The sequence below is a fragment of the Podarcis filfolensis genome (assembly GCF_964270895.1).
Source record: "Podarcis filfolensis genome assembly, chromosome: 3".
Classification (NCBI taxonomy): domain Eukaryota; kingdom Metazoa; phylum Chordata; class Lepidosauria; order Squamata; family Lacertidae; genus Podarcis; species Podarcis filfolensis.
In genome coordinates this window covers 16,840,870-16,861,394 of record NC_139606.1, presented here as the reverse complement: position 1 = coordinate 16,861,394, position 20,525 = coordinate 16,840,870, and the positions used below count along the sequence as shown (strand labels likewise).

At 42.7% G+C, this 20,525-nt stretch overlaps 1 protein-coding gene across 6 annotated transcripts in view; it reads right to left on the bottom strand.

Annotated features, from left to right (window-relative positions):
- The window catches only part of MACROD2 (mono-ADP ribosylhydrolase 2), a 966,393-nt gene that overhangs the window by 104,344 nt on the left and 841,524 nt on the right, over positions 1 to 20,525 (bottom strand). For all 6 annotated transcript variants that reach the window (XM_083607322.1, XM_083607325.1, XM_083607327.1 and 3 more), the window contains one exon: positions 15,607 to 15,690. In XM_083607322.1, coding sequence (XP_083463448.1) covers positions 15,607 to 15,690 — 84 coding nt within the window. The remainder of the gene's footprint in view (positions 1 to 15,606; positions 15,691 to 20,525) is intronic.

Genomic DNA, 20,525 nt, shown 5'->3' with positions numbered 1-20,525 from the left:
TAATTATGTCTCTCTACTGACACTAGAATCAAAGCAAATGGAAAGGTTTTAAATAGTGCATGTCTCAAGCAAAGAGGCAAAAACATGTGTCTGTTCCCTAGCTTTATTTCTCTTGCTCTCTCATTCACTCTGTAGTAGCAATGGAAAATCCAAACTTATTGTCTGGCGTCTGTCCTGATGACACCATTAGTAATAAAAATATCTGTTCCTTTGCCTCAACTTGACAATATCTTCTGTTGCCTTCTGTCTGCTACAGCAGAAGCTGGAAATTATATAATTTTTTACTTAGGTGACAACTGCTTCACAATATCTCCTCCTCTCCCTTAAACAATAATTGATTTGTAGTAATCTGTCACTCCTTCCAAATATGATAGCAAATGCAGAGCATGACACCGTGCGTCATTTCAGACAAGGAAATTTAAATGGTTCCAAGTTATATCTAATGCCAAACAGAAACATCTGTCTGCCTTTCTGAGGAGAAAGAAACAATTTTAAAACAGGAGAATGTGAGTTACGGTAGCACAGCACAGACAAAATAAGCCCATCACTCACTGAATACAGATTTCTGGCTGTGGGCCTTCTTTTCCCTTTGCCAAAACGGCCACTGAATACAATTATTATCCCCCCCCCTCCTCAATTTATTTTACGACACTAAAGGAATTTAAGGGTTGATATGCACATCTACAGCTAGAAGAAGCAGGCAACCCAGTGTTTAATAAGCAGCTGTTTCATTCGCAATGAAGACAAGAGGCTTATCCACTAAAAATAGAAAATACAGAAACTTGCTAAAGCCTGCATTCTTTTCCACCACTTTTAAGGAGTGGCGCTCAGTATGCAAAGAGGCAAGGCTAAATGCATATGCTGCGGTAGCAGCCCCCAAATGAAACAGCTGATGCAATAATAAGCCAGGAGGTCAGATGGGAGAGGATGAAACAAGAATTTTGTAGAAAGCAGAAAGTAATCTCAGAGCTATAACAGGAGAGAGGGTTTCAGCATTTTCCACTTTCATTGTAACAGCTCTCCAGAGAATGCATTGTCACACCACTTACTGATCCCATCACGAACATAGAAAGCCGAAGGAACTTAGCAACCTGCTGCCTGGCCATTTGATTTTCCCTTCGTTGCACAGCTTTTAAGAAATGCTAAGATGCTTTCTTCCTATTTTGGCAGTCAGAAGTTATGCCCTACTGTGCAAGTGGTCTATATAAAGGAAACGTAACACCTCAACTGCAAGCTTTTCCCTGGGGGCACTCAGCTCTTGGTAGGAATACTGCTTCCCCAGAATCAACGTCTCTTCTGCTGTGCCCAGGAGATGATAAGAGACGTAACCATGTCACCCATTGCTCAAAGTGGAACAGGAGCACTTATGGATGGCCCATCCTACATGCTTCCCAGGGTTCATATGTAACCTAGGTGGTGAGGGATGGAGTGTCACAGAAGCATCAGTCCCATCGCTAGTCCACTAGTTAATAGCATGGAACTGGCCCCTAAGAAGATCCACATGCTGCCAGTGGGATTTGAGGGGTCTGATGTCAGTGAATTTCTCAAGCCACCACTGATTGTGTTAGTCATTCAGGCATGATGCTTCCCTGGCATAGGAAAGGGCCATGGAATAATATCATGCCAGGGAACGGGGGGGGGGGGGATAGGAAGAAAGCATCTTAGCATTTCTTAAAAGCTGTGCAACGAAGGAAAAATAAAAACAACAACAACAACAACAATTTATTCTTTGTACCCCGCCACTCTGGGCGGCTTCCAACAAAGACCAAAAATACACTAAAATGTCACACATTGAAAACTTCCCTGACCAGGACTGCCTTCAGATGTCTGCTGAATGTCAGGTAGTTGCTTATCTCTTTGACATCTGATGGGAGGGCGTTCCATAGGGCGGGTGCCACTACCGAGAAGGCCCTCTGCCTGGTTCCCTGTAGCTTTGCTTCTTGCACTGAGGAAACTGCCAGAAAGTCCTCGGTGCTGGACCTCAGTGTCCAGGAGGAACGATGGGGGTGGAGACGCTCCTTCAGGTATACTGGGCCGAGGCCGTATTGATGGATTGATTGATTGATTGAATTTATATACCACCCTATACCTGGAGGTCTCAGGGCAGTTCACAGAAAAGGTCAACATAAAAACCACAAATATATACAATCAAAATAAAAACAACAACCCAATAACACCTCCCACCCACCCACCCCCAAAAGAGCCACATTTTAAAAGGGCATAGGATGTCCATCAGATCAACCAAAGGTCTTGTTAAAAAGGAACGTTTTTGCCTGGCGCCTCAAGGTGTATAATGAAGGCGCCAGGCAAACTTCCCTGGGGAGAGCATCCCACAGACGGGGAGCCACTGCAGAGAAGGCCTGTTCTTGTGTTGCCACCCTACGGGCATCTCGAGGAGGAGGCACATGAAAGAGGGCCTCCGAAGATGATCTCAGGGTCCAGGGAGGTTCATATGGAAAGAGGGGGTCCTTGTGGTACTGTAGTCCTGAGCTGTTTGCTTTATAGATTCCCTAGACTGCAGACCAGCAGGTCCAACAATACCCCACCAGTTGTATTCAGTGGTCAGATGGCAAATGCATATCAGGCAGACAAGGGTGTGGCAGAATATCATGAAGCCACGGGCCAGTTACCAGCCAATGCACATCTACAATTTATTTGAGCTCAGAGCCCAAAACTGAGCCTCCTGAACATTCATGTTGAGCTGACACAAGTCAACATTTGACAACAGTTTTGTCTCAGGCAACACACAACACCTTTCCCAGAAATATTCTGAAAATCTAAGCAACACAACTGTGTGGTGCTTTTTGTGTTAAATACATGCACTGCAATTAATCACAAACAGCTGGTAGAAAACAGAGCTGGAGTTCAGACTATTCAAGTTACAGAAGACGTCCAAAATTTAAACAAATTTCTCTCTCCCTGCCCCCTTCCCTTCTCCTCAAAGCCAAGCGCCAACAAATATCCTAAAATTAATCATCAGGACAATTGCCTGATGTACAGAATCTTCCACACATTTTCATATTTAGAAATACATAATGATTTGGGTCAGTTTTCATTACAGCTTGGTCTGTAACTTGATGTTAGGGAGAGGGGGCCAAGGCAGTGAATGGGGGAGAGAGGGGGAAGGAAGCATATTCAATTGAGGTGTAGCAGGATTAGCAATTGTTAAACAGTTTTCTGAGCCCAATAGTGTGTTCACAGTCCTAACCGCTTATTTCAACATTGAGGCAGAATTTAGCACAAGGTTATCAATTTGTCAGGCTGCTCTTTGCACTTGCTTGCAACATCCAGTTGCTTACCAAAAAGAGGGGGGAAACCCACAGATCTCTTTCCCTCAGCAACTGCTGTGTAATAATCAAGGGAAAAACTAGAAAGAAAACATGAGCCACCAAGGTTTATTCTCAAAGGTTTCAGAAAGCAAAGAGGCCTGAGCAGACAAAGGCACTGAGCAGGCATTCAGAACCTGAACTTGAGTTCATGGGATGCTTTGCTGTTTTGTCTCTACGGGGTTCAATACCTCTCGCCCCTCTTGAACCAAGCATTATGGGAGAAGGTATACACCGTTCTCAGGAAACAAGATTCCTGTTGTTTTGTTCCTACTTTGTCAAGTGGCAGGAAACTCAGGGCAGTCCTCTTTCCCAGGAGAAAGCAGCAGAATCTTGTGGCGTCTTTGTTCAAATACACTTATTTATAAATTGTGAAGGAATTGTTAGGAAACAAGCATGGTCAACTACAGCGGTTCTATTACCAATGCAGAATCAATACAAACTCTCTGGACTCAAACTAAGAACCCACACCTGCAGAGCCTCTGCTTCAGCTGCAATTTCCTACTAGACGCTCACCTAAAGCTCCTGTGTTTGATTTCCAGGAAACCTTGGACATGCGATGTGCCTGGCTAGCCAAAACAACTTTGGAGGTCTCCTTGCTTCGCTGCAGCAGCAGCCACTTCATTAAATTCCCATTAATCAAGGGGCCTTGTCTGAACAACCTCAGGGCTCTTAAAGGAAGGCGGAGGCATAAACGCTGTTCACTTACTTGACCATAAAAACAGTAAGATAATGAAGATTATTTTCAGTATAATGGCCTTGAGAATAAATGGGGCCAACATTTCAAGCCATTCACAGTGCAATCCTATGCATCTTTACTCAGAGGTAAGTCCCACTGTGCTTAAATGGGCTCGCATCCTAGTAAATGTGTTCAAGGTTACAGCTTCAGATGCTGCGACTTAGGATTTCCCATCTCTTCATTCAGTAGTCATGAAAATGCACAGATCTAGTGAATGGGTAGGTATACTGACAAAGGGTTGGATTCAGAATTGCCATGAGCTCATCGAAACTTCCTGTTGGAGGATGGGGAAAGGCAGGGGGGCTGACTCTGCGGGGCCAAGCTGTCTTTGGCCCCACCAGTATCTGTTGGCAGAGGGCTGGGTTCCCTTATTCTTGAGGGGCAGAGGAGGCTGAGCACAGAGCCGAGAATGGTGCAGCTTCAGTGGTCAGCTCCTCCTGAGCATGAGAGAGGAGGAGCCACCAACCATTGAAGCCACAGCATGCTGGTCTCTGCGCACGGCCTCCTTCCAATGATGCGACGTTGCATGTGCAATTCGTGCATGGCATCACACACACGCAACGAGCGACATGCACATGATGAGCACCAGGCTCCCTCGATCTTGGGTGCAAGTCGGTTCCCCTGAGGGAAGGCATTTTTCAGGTGCTAAGTCCCTACCTGTATTCATTGTATACATACGATTGTGTATCATCTGACCCGTCTACTGCAATTATTAAGTCTGCAGATGACACCACCATAATGGGTTTAATAACAGGTGGAGATGAATCAGTGTATAGAGGGGAGGTCCAAAAAATATCTACATGGTGCCTAGGGAAAAACTTGCACCTTAATATCAGCAAGACAAAGGAGATGGTGTTGGACTTTCGGAGGAAGAGAGGAGAACTAGCCCCGCTGTACATCGGGGAGGGCTGTGTGGAGAGAGTCTCTTCCTTTAAATTCCTAGGAGTTTATCTCAGTGAAGACCTTACTTGGAAAATAAATACAACCCAGGTGGTTAAGAAAGCCCAACAGAGACTCCATCTCCTCAGAGTCTTGCGGAAGAACAATGTCAATCAACATCTGATGATCTCCTTCTACCGGTCAACAATAGAAAGTGTCCTTTCATACTGCATCACGGTGTGGTATGCTGGTTTGACATCATCTGATAGGAAGTGCCTACAGAGGGTGGTGAATACAGCACAAGATATTATGGGCTGTCCCGTGAATCCGCTGGATGAAATAGTGGAAGAACATTGCCTCTGGAGAGTGAGGAAAATTCTCAGGGATGATTCATACCCTGGCCGGCACTTTCTTGATCTCCTGCCCTCAGGCAGAAGATATAGAAGCATGATTAGTCGCACCAACAGGGTAAAGAACAGCTTCTACCTGTGGGCTGTTAGGCTGCTGAATGAAAAGATAACAACAGGGCAACTGACTTTCAGGTTTGGTGGGTGTGCATCAGTAAACGAAGGAATTAAGACTAAAAGAGCTGAGTGGGGGGGGGTGCTTGTGTAATCTCACTGTATACAAGTTGTACAAGTGACAATAAAGTATTTCAATTCGATTTATTTCAATTCACCCATTGCTCCTTTCCCTTGCAGCCCCTTGTGACCCCTGAAAAGCTCTAGAGCAGCTCAACCTGTGGTTCTCAACCTGTGGGTCCCCAGATGTTGTTGGACTACAACTCACATCATCCCCGACCACTGGTCATGCTGGCTAGGAATGATGGGAGTTGTAGTCCAACAACATCTGGGGACCCACAGATTGAGAAACACCACTGTAGAGGGTCCAAGGACCCCCCGGAACAGTGTGGGAAGTTGCCAGGGGAGGGGCTGCAGTGGGGAGGGAAGGTAAACAAAAATCACCTCCCTCGATTCTCCACCAGGAGCCTCTGATGGATCTCAGTCCCTTCCAGAAACAGGATGAGCCCTTTCATTTGCAGAAGAGACATCCAAGTATGTGCTTAAAAAGCATGCCTTGCATCTTCCCACGTGGCAATAAGATCTTTTTACCAGAGGCAGATACCAGCAAAGAAGGGCTGTCCCTGGTGACCAGCTGAGGTAGTTGGAGCACATGTAGCATGACATTCTCATCTGAATATTAAAAATGGTGAACAACCTTGCTCTGTCAAAAAAAGAAAAAAAGAAACACGCACCACAAGGAAATAAAAAAGGAACAAAACACTTCCTCTTAAATGCTTTGATGCCTTTCTTCAGTATCACTGCTTACTGCATTGATTAAGTCATTGTTCACACTGAGGTTGTGGAATCTATTTTTGTAATTAACACAGCGGATTGCTGTTATTTTATATGGGTTGCTAGTCAATGGAGCACAGTTCTTTTTATGTGCCACAAATTAATAAAAGCCTGTTGTTTGCATACAGCCCTGTGCAGTGCAATGTAGTGGGTTGGAAAACTGTTAAAAGGAAATAGAGAAGGTCACTAAAAGGTAAGGTCAATATTAGATGCCTTCTAGAAAACATCACCATTAGCGCCAGCACTACTACTAGTAATAATAATAATAATAAGGGGAGGAGAAGAACAAAAGGAGAGACCTGGCAGTGTGGTATTCCAAATGCACACAATGCTATTTAAAGCAATAGCTGTGTTAAAATTTCATAAAGGCTATCATCACCGCTTCCTCTCTGCACCACGCAGTCATGGGGGTTTATTGGTTATTCAGATAATGGATAGAAATGTGAAATGAGTTCCTTGACAGATGAGTACCCTGGAGGTACCGCGGGTTGTCACTGTATATAATTTTCCTCTGACAACATTACATTAGTCACTTTAGTGACTTGGAACTTTGCACCTTATTTTATCTCAATGGAAAAGAAGAAAAGGGAAACAGAATTAAAACCATTTCTAGAAAAACCAGAAGGCCTGGCTCCCTCACTTATTACTAAAAAAATAGATAGATGGCTCATGTGTATATAGGTCTTTCGCATGTATAAATGCAAGAGAGTCCTTCTGCTTCAACTTCTGTCCTGGTGGTGCATATTTTTACCAGTGAGTTTTGTTTTGCAATGTAATGTGCATTGTGATGTTGTGGGCTCCAATTTCACGAAACAGTGCTACTGACTGTAATAAAATAAAGCCCAAACAGAACAGAATTGGTCCAGTTAGATATAGGATCTGAAGAGCCAATGTGGTTTGATGTTCAGACCTTTGGGCTATGACCTAGGAGAGCAGGGTTTCCATGAAGCTCACTGGGTAACTGTCAGATGCTGTTGTGGTTGCTCGAGAGTAGCCAGGCAGGACTCTGACCTGTCTTTTACAGGCTTTATTTTGTTGCAAACTATTTACAGGAACACAGGTGGCACTGTGGGTTAAACTACAGAGCCTAGGACTTGCCGATCAGAAGGTCGGTGGTTCGAATCCCCGTGATGGGGTGAGCTCCCGTTACTCAGTCCCTGCTCCTGCCAGCCTAGCAGTTCGAAAGCATGTCAAAGTTCAAGTAGTTAAATAGGTACCACTCTGGCGGGAAGGTAAACGTGCACTACTCTGATTCACCAGAAGCGGCTTAGTCATGCTGGCCACATGACCTGGAAGCTGTACCCCAGCTCCCTTGGCCAATAAAGCAAGATCAGCGCCGCAACCCCAGAGTTGGTCATGACTGGACCTAATGGTCAGGGGTCCCTTTACCTTTACCTATTTACAGTGAAGAGCATCATAAGTTCATGTCTGGCTCAATCGCTAGCAGAATCCGGGAGTGGTCGTTTTTGTAACTCCCTCAACATAAAAGTTTCGTCACCCACAGCCTTTTCCGCCCCTCTCTGCGCCTCAAACTACTGCGCATGATGGACGATGGCAAGGACGTGCTTCCCACCTCTCGGGCTTGCTCAGGCGGGTTGTTAATGCTCTTTCTAGCATCCTCTGGTCCTTGCGCCTCTTCTCCACTGAAGGTGGGGCTTTCCTCCTCGCCAGAAGAGGAACTGCTTCGAAGATTTTCGGAGGCTCCCTGTAACACAACTCCCCCTCTATCTCTCCCCTCTGAGTCAATGGCAGTTCCCTGACCTTTGGTAAAGTCACTGTCTCTCAGCCTAACCTACTTCACAGGGTTGTTGTGAGGCTAAAATGGGGAGGGGAGACCATGTATAGTGCTTTGAGCTCCTTAGAGGAAAAGGTGGTATTTACTGGTAAGTGTCATAAACACACCCACATATTAGATAGATAAAGATGGCCTTGCCCTACCTGAAAAGCTACTTCTGAGAGTTGGGCGATCCTCTGGCATAATATGGGATGCAGCAGAAGTTGGGTAAATCATTACCTCCTCCCCTCTCTCTCACACACACTGTATAAATGCAGAAGTGCATTCCACTTGCATTTGGAACTTTTTGGATCCCGGCCATAGTGATTTTAAATATATGTATACAGAAAGAAACTATTTGGTAGCCCAGGTATTTATAATGTGTCAAGACAAATGGAAACTGTCAAACCTAAAATGCAGTAACAAGGTCTCAAGCAGACTAGAAAGGCTGAATTCCTTTAAGTATATTTTTGCATTAAAGAGTGAATGTTTCATGGTGATATTTGTTGCCTTGCTTCTTCCCGAAGGACTTTTTCTGCAGTACTTTATCTTCATTTAAATTGTCCTTTTCAAGAGATCTATAAAATTCCCTTTATTGAAGAGAAATGATTTGACTGAATGCTAAGAATGCTACTGTTTAAAACCTTTCTTTTTTCCTATTTTTAAAAAAAGATAGTCCAGGATTTTTAGAGCTTAACAACCACTGCATGTTTTGTGTTGGCATATATTTCTGCAAAATAGCAAATGGGGCTCAGGTTTATAGTGGAAAATTAAATGGCTGTCCCTGAGGATATCACAGACGAAGTTACAATCAACACTGTTCAGTTCAGGGGTTCTCTGGTTTCAGATAAGTGTCTTTGGTCTGTATCAAAGCATAGATCTAATTCTATGGGCATCTGGTATAGAACAGGAAGAGACCTTCCATCAGGATGATAGTTAAGAATCTTCACACATGTAAGTAACTTCTGAACTATTTCCTACATTCGTAAGGAGGAAGGCATACAAAAATTGAGCCAAAATGGCTTTTTTCTATCCCTTATGAACAGCCACTGTAAATGAGTGATTCATTTGCCAGGCAGGCTGTTTCACCAACAACAGTGAGTGAGTGGAAATGCCCAAAGGAGAACAAATTAAGGGATTTGTAGACAAATATTTAAAAAGCATTCAAATTAATATTCCACTTAGCTAGTGCCCCTCTCCCGCTTCAGCACCAGTAGCACAATATCCAGCAACTATTTAATTGGGTGTGGGGATGAGGGAGGGAGACAAATTGTCTGCTCTTGAGGGAATGAATGTGAAGCTTAAAAAAAAAAAGACCAAGAAAAGAAGAGGTACATTTCAGCTTGCAAAATACTTAAAATAAGAATTAAAGGCTGGTGTTTCTGATAGTTGAATTACAGCACATGACACAGTAGCCCCCCTGTTCTTAGCAACTTCTTGCACATGTGGTTAAAGGAATAATCCATAGACAACCCCTTGCTCTAGTGCAGTAGAGTGTTGGACTAGGACCAAGGTTCAAATCCCTATTCAGTCATAATGTGGCCTTGGACCACTCAGTCTCTCAGCCTAACCTACCTCTCAGAGTTGTTGCAAGGATAAAATGGAGAAGAAGAGAACAAGGTACACCATTTTGAGCTCCTTGGAGCAAGGGTGAGGTACAAACATAATTATACATGTATAACCCCATTGCTCCAGTATCACAGTGCCAAAGCACTTAAGTATCAAAAGAACAAACAATCACAGTCTTTAGAAAGGATAGAAAATGACACAGGTCTAAGGGAAAGAAGCTGTGTTGCTATTCAACTAATGACATCTCTGAAGGAGCATCTCCACCACCACTGTTCTACCTGGACACTGAGGTCCAGTGCCAAGGGCCTTCTGGTGGTTCCCTCACTGCGAGAAGCCAAGGAATCAGGCAGAGGGCCTTCTCGGTAGTGGCACCCGCCCTGTGGAATACCCTCCCACCAGATGTCAAAGAGAAAAACAACTACCAGACTTTTAGAAGACATCTGAAGGCAACCCTGTTTACAGAAGCTTTTAATGTTTGATGCATTACTGTATTTTAATATTTTATTGGAAGCTGCCCAGATGGGCAGGGTATAAATAATAAATGATGATGATGATGATTATCATCATCATCATCATCATCACAGGAACGATCATGCAGCAGGCATCCTTTGACATTAACACGACAAACATTTCACCAGCAGTAATCCACTGCACCTGGCTTTCAAGGTTTTCATTGAATATTGCTCAGAAGAAATGTCAACTGAAAAGACCTGATGGCCCTTGATTCAACAGGAGCAGAACCCCTTAAGCAAATGGTCAAATGTGTTGCTGAATCAGTTCAGGACTGCTTTCCTGACCGAGGGCTGCTACGCATTACAGTGTAACAGCTAGAAAACTAATGTTTTTAAAACCGCCACTTGGGGGCACGTGATAAGCCCCTGCTTCTGGCTGTGTACGTGGAACTGACCCTGCAGTTTGTGAAGCAGCCTTTGGGGATACTTCTAAAATGTTTAAATGGGAATTGAAGTGTGGCAGTAAAATGACCAACAGTCCAGATCTCACCAAGATATTTTCCCACAGAGCAGGGATGAGCCGTCCCATTTTGCCGCCTGAGGTGAAGTCCCCCCCCCCCCAGCTGAAGTCCTGCTTGCTGCCACTGTACAACCCTAACAATGGCAGGGGCAAGCAGGGTTCGTAAGCGGATAGCTCCCCATGGGATTCTGCCACCTGCGGCGGCAGCTTCCCTCTGCCTCATGGGTGGGCCGCCCTGCCAGAGATATTTATAAGGGGAGAAAGAACCCCGGAGAAAGAAAGCTAGAAGCATCAATCTCTAAATACACATCTATAAAGAAGATTGGAAAATAATTGTCCATTGACTTGTCAAGGCTGTGTGAACTCCTCAGTGCCTTTGCACTCCATGCGGAAGGTGAAAGTACCCATCTGCCAGGAAACTTACGACTTTCAGTTCCTCAACAGTATTTCATACATTTCACGTTGAACCTAAAAGCTAAAAGGCAAAGGGGTCAATCCACGATTCACCGTGTTAAAGATGATTTGCCGACCCTTGCTTCCAGTGATGATTGGGTCATCCGTCAAACACTTTTATATGCTAGCAAGGTATTGCACAAACAGTGAATCTATCTAATCCTAAGATTTGCAGCTAAAGCATATAAGTGCTTTGGATGAAATGTCTCAAATGTAGCACCTGCGCAATGTCATTAAAGCACAGGCGCCACATCAGAGCTAGCAAAGCACTGAAGTACGCATACGACTGCAAATGTGGTGAACTTAGGAGTTCCAAAGAGTCACGCTTTCACCCTCTTCCTGTTAATTAATTTAGATTTTTAGGTTGCTTCATCCCAAGGCTTTGCAGTACTAACATTGATTTAACATTTCACTCACGCCTTTTCAAGCAATCACAAACCTTGGTAGTTCATTAACGTGGGGAAATCCTGTTCCATACACTACAAGAGAGTGGGAAGTGGAGCATTAATCATCACCATATCATTATTTTATCAAAATAATAATTGTATGGAGTGCCAACTATAGGTATTTAGTGGTTGCTAAAAGGTTAATACAGAAATCCCTGGTGTTTATTTAAAGGAACAATGTCAAGTAACAGAGGTTCACAGGATAAAATGTATATGGGTATCTGTGTTGTTTTCTTACTCAAGAAAAAGAATAGCATGCATAGTAAATACACAAATGAAGCTATTCTTCTGCACAACTACAAATCATAGAATATGCTGCACTGAGCTTGCTTGCATGTTGTGTTATGCATAGAAGCAGCAATATAAGATTATAATCTTTAAATATTAGTCTCTCTTTAGCTGATGTTTAACTGGAAGTTAAATTCTGTTCTTAGATGAATAGCTTTGCAGTTCAGGAAATCCCATGTAGAAGCTTAAGAGAGTCCTAAATAGGACTGATTTTGAAAGTGCTTCTCTCACCACTGCATACCCTCCAACATTTCTCCGATGAAAATAGGAACGTCCCATTCCATAATGATAATTTTACTTTTTTTAAAAAAAATAATATTTATTACTTTTAAATCTTACAAAAAGGAGAAAAGAAAAGAAAAAAAGAAAAAGCGAAAGAAAGAAAAAACAATACAGTACAATATATAAACAATACACAACACAACATTAACACATTAAACAAAACGAGAGCAAAAACAATTCAAAAAACACACATCAAACCATCTCAATACCCTCTCTTTCATTCCCTTGTTTCATCGACCTCCTCTCACCTCCCTTTTTGTATTCCATTTCTATTAATTATTTCAGCAAATCCTTTCCATCTTTCTCTATTTTCTGTCATATGGTTATCTTAACATATTTTAACCTTATTTTCCATTAATACTATAGTACTTATTTATGCTTAATTCCTTATAACATTTCTACTAAAGCCATATAATTCAATTCCATCATTTTTCTAACACTCATTAATTTTACATTATTTCTATATATAGACTTTAAACTTTTTCCAATATTCTTCCACCGTCTCTTCTCCCTGGTCTCGGATTCTGCCAGTCATTTCCGTCAATTCCATATAGTCCATCAACCTGGTGATCTTCTGTCCGAGGCTCTTAACTCTTTTCCAAGTCCCTTCTGCAAGTCTTCTTCATATTTATACATGCACTTTACTTTGTCTTCTCCTGGTCTTGTTCTTATTTTCCTTCCTTTGATGCTGAAGAGTAGATCTCAGGGAAATTCCCACCTAGCAATGTTTTCATTCCTTCTCGACAGGTCAGCCAAATCTCCATAGTTAAAACTAAGATTCAAAAGATATTTCAGGACGTATTTCAAAGTTCCTCCAAATCTGGAGGTCCCCACAACTCCAGTCTCCTCCTGGCCCAAGTCCAGGTCCCAAAGGTCAGTAAATCCCTGCATGAAGGGATCTATCCAACTTTCCTTCTCCAGTCCAAGCAGGGCTCCAATCCTCAAAATCTGACTTTCTCTAAATTCACTCATAAAAAGCATCAACTTATAGTCATCAAATTGCATCTGTAAGGCTGGGGCTCTCTCCCTCTCCACTTGTGCTACTTTAGGTTCAACAACAACAACTTTCTCCCCCGCCTTCTCCACAATTTGCCATGTCAAAGTAGATCCCTGTATCGATTCCTGAATAGTTTCTGTATTAATGTTCACTTTTTGTCCCAAATTAGTCACTTTTTGTCCCAAGTTATCAATTTTTATAGTCATCACATCCGTCTTCTTATGAAGCTGTTCCAGTGAATCATTTATCTTACATAATGCAACCACTAAGGCTTCTTCTGTCAACATTCTTAACGCTCCAAGGTCAGTCCCAGATTCTCACAGTTTTTTATCTTGCAGCTGGAAATTCCCCCAGCTCAGCTCATGTAACAATTTCAAAGGCTTCCTCTAAGGGGAAACAATTTCTATTTGTATCAATCCTTTTAAGCACAGTTCAAGCAATAAAGTTAGTTTCAATTTTCAGTTACTTTTACTCCTTTTTAAATGCAGAAGGAGACAATGGAAACAATGTATTTCTCTTATTTAACTAGCTGTCAGCGAACGATCTATTCACAGTCAATGAGCATTTCCAAAACGTCAGTCTTACTAGCAGCCCGTTTCCAGGTTCAGAGCGGTGGTAATTTGACTTTCTTCACTCTCTCCTGCAGGCTTACACGATCCAAAATTTCCCCCCTCTTCTCCTGCTTCCAAGGGGGGTTTAATAATTTTAGCCGATGGAAGTTTAATCCTTTAAGGAAGGCTTTCCAAGACTTTAGCTTGCAGCCTCTTTGCTTCAGTCTATTTACAAAAGGGGAAGGCGGACTTCCTGTTTGAAACCTCCCTGTTTCGGTGCCAAATTAAGACATTTAAAAATCCAATTTTCCGTTCTACTCACGGGTAGTTGTTTTAAGATCAAATTGTCCACAGGAAAAAGTCAGCGCTCTCCGGCAACAGCAATGTGGCTTCACTCCGTGAAAGAAGCAGTCGATTCAAAGCACCGCGCCACTCACCCCATGTCGCTCCGGATCCCCGAAACTGGGTTTCCCCGCGAGTAGGGGAGGCGTAAAAGGTGCCAGCCAAATCCCACGTTCACAGGCTTCTCCCGCCTGTGATTTTTTGTGGGTCCCCGCCTTCGCCGTGGCAGCCAGACCCTAATTTCCACGAAGCAAATTCCTCCCGATCAGAGGAATTCTGCCATTGCCGGAGGCGCCAACCCGGAAGTGATAATTTTACTATTTATACCGCACACATCTTATTGGGTTGCCCCAACTACTCTGGACAGCTTCTAACATATAAAAAAATAATAAAACATTAAACATTTGCCTTCAGACAGCTCAGGGGTTGGATAACTCCATACCCTTCAACTTTTCTCCAATGAAAATAGGGGAAAGTGGGACATTCCGGGATCAACTCAGAAACCAGGACGGCTTTTCTAAATCAGGGACATCCCTGGAAAATAGGGACACTTTGAGGGTCTGCCACTGTATCACTGGGCTGATGCAACTCTGACTTCTTGCTAACTACAATGAACAAATCAGGAGTCAGCTTCTGGAGTATGTGCCCCATTCAGTACCAATCCTTTAATACGCTGAAGTAAACTATGGCAACACTTAGCCCTTTTTATCAGTGGACTGGTTCGCAGAAACTATGGCCTACTGGGACTCTGCAAATATGTCCCCTCTGGTCCTTCCTGCTCCCAAACTGTCCTGGGTTAAGCTAAAGTTTGGCTCAGTGTGTCATCCAGACCCAGGATTGTGGTTAAGCCTGTCTTCCTCAAGCATGAGCTGTAGCCAAGGTTCGTTCTCATAGCTCAGTCTCTTAACTTGTACACTACACCAGCTCTGATCCATGCACAGAGCTCCCATGTGAGCAGGGAGCTTCCTGTTCACCTCACTGGGTATCAGCTCCATAGGTACATCCACACTGGACATGCTGAGCCGAAATAAATGTGAAATTTTGGGTTGCATTGGGAGCTCTGTGTATGCAGCCAAGATCCAGCTAAGGTTTGGATCAGGCTGTAAATCTGAAATCCAGTACATTAAAGTCAACGGAATGTTCAACAGAAAATTGCTATTGCGATTTAACAATATGACTTTTTGTGCCCTGTTCCAACTCTTATTTAAGACCAATCATAGTAGCGTGGAAAGACGGAATTACTCACTTTTGGAATTATGATAACTGCTTAGTTTCCTGATCACACATTTTTCGAAAACTACACATCCTATCTTTCCAACGCCCGTAAATACTAAATAGCATTGTGGCATTAAAACAATTGTTATCTCTCTCCTGCCAGAAAGGATATCATTGTCACACAAAAAATTGGGTCAAAATTACACATGGGAAAAGATAAAAGAAAAGTTGCTTAGCTCACTTAACCCAGGGCCAAACTGCACTAGGGGAGGATAAAGAAATCGCACAGTAAATATCGACACGAGTAATATTTTAAAACAAATAGACTGCAAACTGTATAATTTAAAAATTAAAGGGAACCTATCTTTGTGTAATGAAAAACTGATAAATGACTCTAAGGAGGCTTAATCCCACCTACCCTCATTATTGTCCTCCAGGTCCTCAGATTGCTTTGCTTTGCATTTCACGGGTGAAGGAGACTGGCCTTTCTGCTCCACTCCCTCTGCAAGAACAAAGAATTCATAAATAGATTTTTGAGTTAGCATGTTTAAAAATTAAATATGAACATGCAAGATATTGGAAGAATAAACAGATATTATCTTTGTGCTGCTTTCAGAAGGAAAGTGTGGCGCTTTGAAGCATCGTGAAGATGCATTTCTGCTTCACATGCCATCATCATGGCTCTGAAGGATTTTGGCTGCACTCAAAACACCTTATTTCAATAGCCACAACCCTTCACATGTAAACCATCACATTCTCCTGTAGTATCACAATAATATCACTTGAGTGAACAGGGTTTCAAAACCCCTGGAGCTTTACAGACAAGGAACAGTGATCTCAGCTTGTGAGCTTAGACAGCAGTCACATGCACACTCACATGGGAGTAAGCCCCATTGAAAACAAGGGGACTTATTTCTGAGTAGACACATTTAGGATTGCACTATTAGTTGAGGAATGGAGGTAGAAGTATTGGCATCAACAGTGAAGCGGCTCAGCAAACTAGCATCCAACGATACCAATTCTTAAGAAAATAATGCTAATGGGTAAAGAAAACCTGAATTCATTTAACTAGCTGAATATCAGAAACTAATAATATTTGGCAGTTTCAAAGTCCCCTTTAAATAGGTTAAATGTGAGAATTATGTGCAAGCTGCACGGGGAGTTGGAGTCAACGTTCCTAAGTCTCAAGTATATTGATCTTAGTATATTAAATGTTTTCTTCTTGGGTCAACAGACTCCAGAGGTGGGAGCAGGCAAAGGAGCCTAGTGTCCCTCCTAAGACTGACCAAGGGGCACTGAGTTTGTTCTATAATTTTGATTTGATCAATTACCACTTATTGGGATTTCTTTATTTTTTTCAAATCCAAGTGTATATATAATTGCAATAAACAAATATCACAATATTGAATTAATTTCAACACATTCAATAGGAGTCCTCCACTTAAAAGCTTTCTGGTGACTCTCTTTGCAAGCCACCCAAGATATACAGTGGTACCTCGGGTTACAGACGCTTCAGGTTACAGACTCCGCTAACCCAGAAATAGTACCTCGGGTTAAGAACTTTGCTTCAGGATGAGAACAGAAATCGTGTGGCAGTGGCGTGGCGGCAGCGGGAGGCCCCATTAGCTAAAGTGGTGCTTCAGGTTAAGAACAGTTTCAAGTTAAGAACGGACCTCTGGAATGAATTAAGTTCTTAACCCGAGGTAAAGGTAAAGGTAAAGGGACCCCTGACCATTAGGTCCAGTCGTGACCGACTCTGGGGTTGCGGCGCTCATCTCGCTTTATTGGCCGAGGGAGCCAGCGTACAGCTTCCGGGTCATGCGGCCAGCATGACTAAGCCACTTCTGGCGAACCAGAGCAGTGCACAGAAACGCCGTTTACCTTCCTGCCGGAGCGGTACCTATTTATCTATTTGCACTTTGATGTGCTTTCGAACTGCTAGGTTGGCAGGAGCAGGGACCGAGCAACGGGAGCTCACCCCTTCGCTGGGATTCGAACCGCCGACCTTCTGATCAGCAAGTCCTAGCCTCTGTGGTTTAACCCACAGCGCCCGAGGTACCACTGTATATTTTATATGGGTAGCTATCTACATTTAAAACAACAACTGCAGCAACCACCATATTCTAATGTATAATTAAAATACGCGTAACAACAGAAATGTTAAAAAAAAAATGCTAGCATATATCGCAGGAATAAATTCAGGCCAGATGTACGGTGATCTTTAGATGCAGTCATGCATTTGTAGATGGAACTGCTATTCTGCCAGGCTTTAGCAGAAGAGGAGATGCGAAGCAGCGCTTCTCAATTGGCTTTGCTTAGAGAACAGCTCCACCAGGCTCCTTCCCTCCCTGTACTATTTCCACTCCACCTGGTCATTATAAGGACTGTTGTGCAATCTTAAGAACTGATGCTTGTTCCTTTATTTCCTCCCCACTCCTTTTTCCTTTTGTGTTGGGTCTTTCAGATTGTAAGCCTGCGGGCAGGTCTTGTATTGTTTTTATTGATCTTATGTAAGCCTTTCTGCGAGCCTTTTCTGTTAAAGAGCAAGGGGGGATGCTTTAAATAAACAAACAGTGTTAGTAACCTAAATGAATTTATATATGGTTTCTTTCTTCCTTTCTTTTTTCAGAGTCGCCCAATAAGTTTTAAGAAAGCCACGAAACTCAAAAGATAAGATTGCTCTAATGCACTATTAAATCACACATTTTAGAGCTGGAAAAGATTTGCTACATCCACGAACCTTTTCTTCTGCCAATGCAGCATGAAAATACGCAGACAGAAGACATATCTGATACCGTACAACTAAGGTCCATAGAAAGCTTTAACTACATCTGCCCCTTTGATTCAAGCCAGACCAGCAACATGCTGCATGAAATATGATCGCATTGGAGAGCTTTTAACTGAACATCACAATATGCTAGCAGCTGCTAGAAAAGAAAGGACACTTGTTTGGGGGGAGGGGAGTAAACTAAATATTAAGAGGTGAAATTCTGATCCATTTAAATCTGTGAGAGATTTGTCATTGATTTCAACAGGAGTTGGACTCTGCTGAAGGTTAAAATATACTGTCTCGGCGCGTGCGCACACACACAGATATAAGCTTTTTTGTGCATAATTTTGTATCTGAAATAAGAAAGCCAATGTGCAAGCATTAAGTGTGATTTTTGCGAATACTGTTATTCATTTTCCCTTGCCTCTAACTAATTCCTAATGAGTCTTCATACTCAAAAGAGCATTAGTGGCGGCTCTATATATATAAAAAAGAATTATATTATGAGCATAAACACCCTGCTGTTCATTTGGGGGGGGGGGAAAGCCTCACACTGACCCACAAGAGCAAAGTTTGCAAAGGTTATAAGATATGCACCTTCCTGGGTGGCAGAGAAATGTAAAACAGAGAATGTATTTATCTCAGTATGCTATGCATTTGGTCATCTATTATTTTTTCATTAGAGCCCTTTTGTAGCCGTTTCGAAGACCTGATGGAAATGCAGTGATATTTCCCCTCTACCAGTAGCTTCAGATGAGGCTGATTTCAGGACCTATGTGCAGATCTGCAGTTCCTTCTTATTATCACACATGCCTCTGAATTAGGATGAAATCAGTTTGAAAGGCACTTGTCAGAAAAAAATAGGTTACAAATGTATAATTATGGAGCACTTAATTTTTTTTGGGGGGGGGAGCTGATATTAGAGAAAGTTGAGTATGGATAGCATGCAGGCAGTGGCAATAATTCATAAAGATGGTCTACAACTAAGAGTTCCATCTGGTAGAGTCATGACCTACAGATGAAATGAACTGGAAGTCCATTAATGATAGGAAATGGCTAATTGCAGTCGCAACCTCAAATATCTATTACTCACTATGAATCCTTTCAAATATGGAAAGAAAAGATACTCTTCAAATGAAAGACTGGCTTGATTCAAAGAATAACTCAGCTGGGCTGAATATGTGAATGTCTATGAGACTTTTGCAAATGTATCCTGGCTAGTTTAACGATATTAAGCCTAGGCACTAATTGGGACAGTGTGGAATAAACGCTCTTCTGTTACAGGGCATATGAAGATCATGTTAACTGTAGTAATGCAGTGATTAACAGTGTATCAAATGGTGACTCCCCCAAAGAGAATTAATTTCCAATATTGCTTTCGGGACCCCTTGCCATTTGCCAGAGATGCACTAATTGCACCTATCTTGCTGCATTTTATTGTATTTTTGTTGTTGTTTTGTAGTTTTTATTGAGTGAGCAGCTCAGAGAAAAAAACTGTGATACATGGCAGCCTGAAAATAATGCACACACACACACACACACACACACACACACACACACACACACAGAGGCCTGAACAAATGCAAGGTAATGGATTTCAGGGCAATAGCCTATTTCAGGAAGGGCATGTTGTGGGTCTGCAATGAAGTCCATGCAACTGCCAAGGCTTCATAATAGGGAGTAAGGAAAGGGAATGTAGAAGGAGTGCTGAAAAGAAAAGATTTGCACATCGGCTGTGATTTCAAAAGGCTGAACCAGAATTGGATTTTAAGAGAGCATCTGGCTGCAAAAATATTTAAAAGTCATTTCAACCCTGTTCATCCAAATGCCTTTCAAAAGCATTTCCTCCACTATGGAAACTTCCCAATTGCTGGTTTTTCGTTTTGCTTTGTTTTGGGTCATCCTATCCTAAAGCGGGGTGCCTGCTAAAAAGAAAAGGGAGGCTACTCAAACTAGATAATAAAGTCTCTAGGGAGACTAGTTGCGCCTCAGCGCTGCAGTGCTTCTTCCAAATGCCCCGGAGAGGAGAAGGGAAGAGCGAAAACTGCACTGGGCCAGTTCTTGGTACCACCACCAGGAGGTGCCAAAACTCAAAACATGGCTATTCCTTTCTTCCCGTTTAGGTGCCCAGGTGCTCATTTAACCCCCTTCCTAAGTTCACATTGAAAAAAGATCACTCCCTCTCTGTCCAACAGGTGCACTTCGTCTGGTCTGTACAGCTCCAGCTTAGAGAGCCTGATGGCTCTGTGAGTGATGACATGCCTGCGGTGAGCCCCGACTCATGTCTAACAGAAGGAGAGCAGATGTAGAGACAAACATTCCAGTCTAATGGGCTAATTTCGCATGGACTTGTAGCACAGTCTAATTGGAATTAGCGTCATTTCAAAGGTTGAAGAGAAGAGCAAACCGGAGTTGTCTTTTTTTCTGTTTGCAAATTGAAATGGTTAAATCGTTTTCTTTTAAATTAGGCAAGTGGAAGAGCAAGCTTATTTTGAAGTGGCCTCCCTTACCATTTTAACATCCCATTCAATTTATAAACCCCACCCATTTGGGTTCTGAGCATGCAG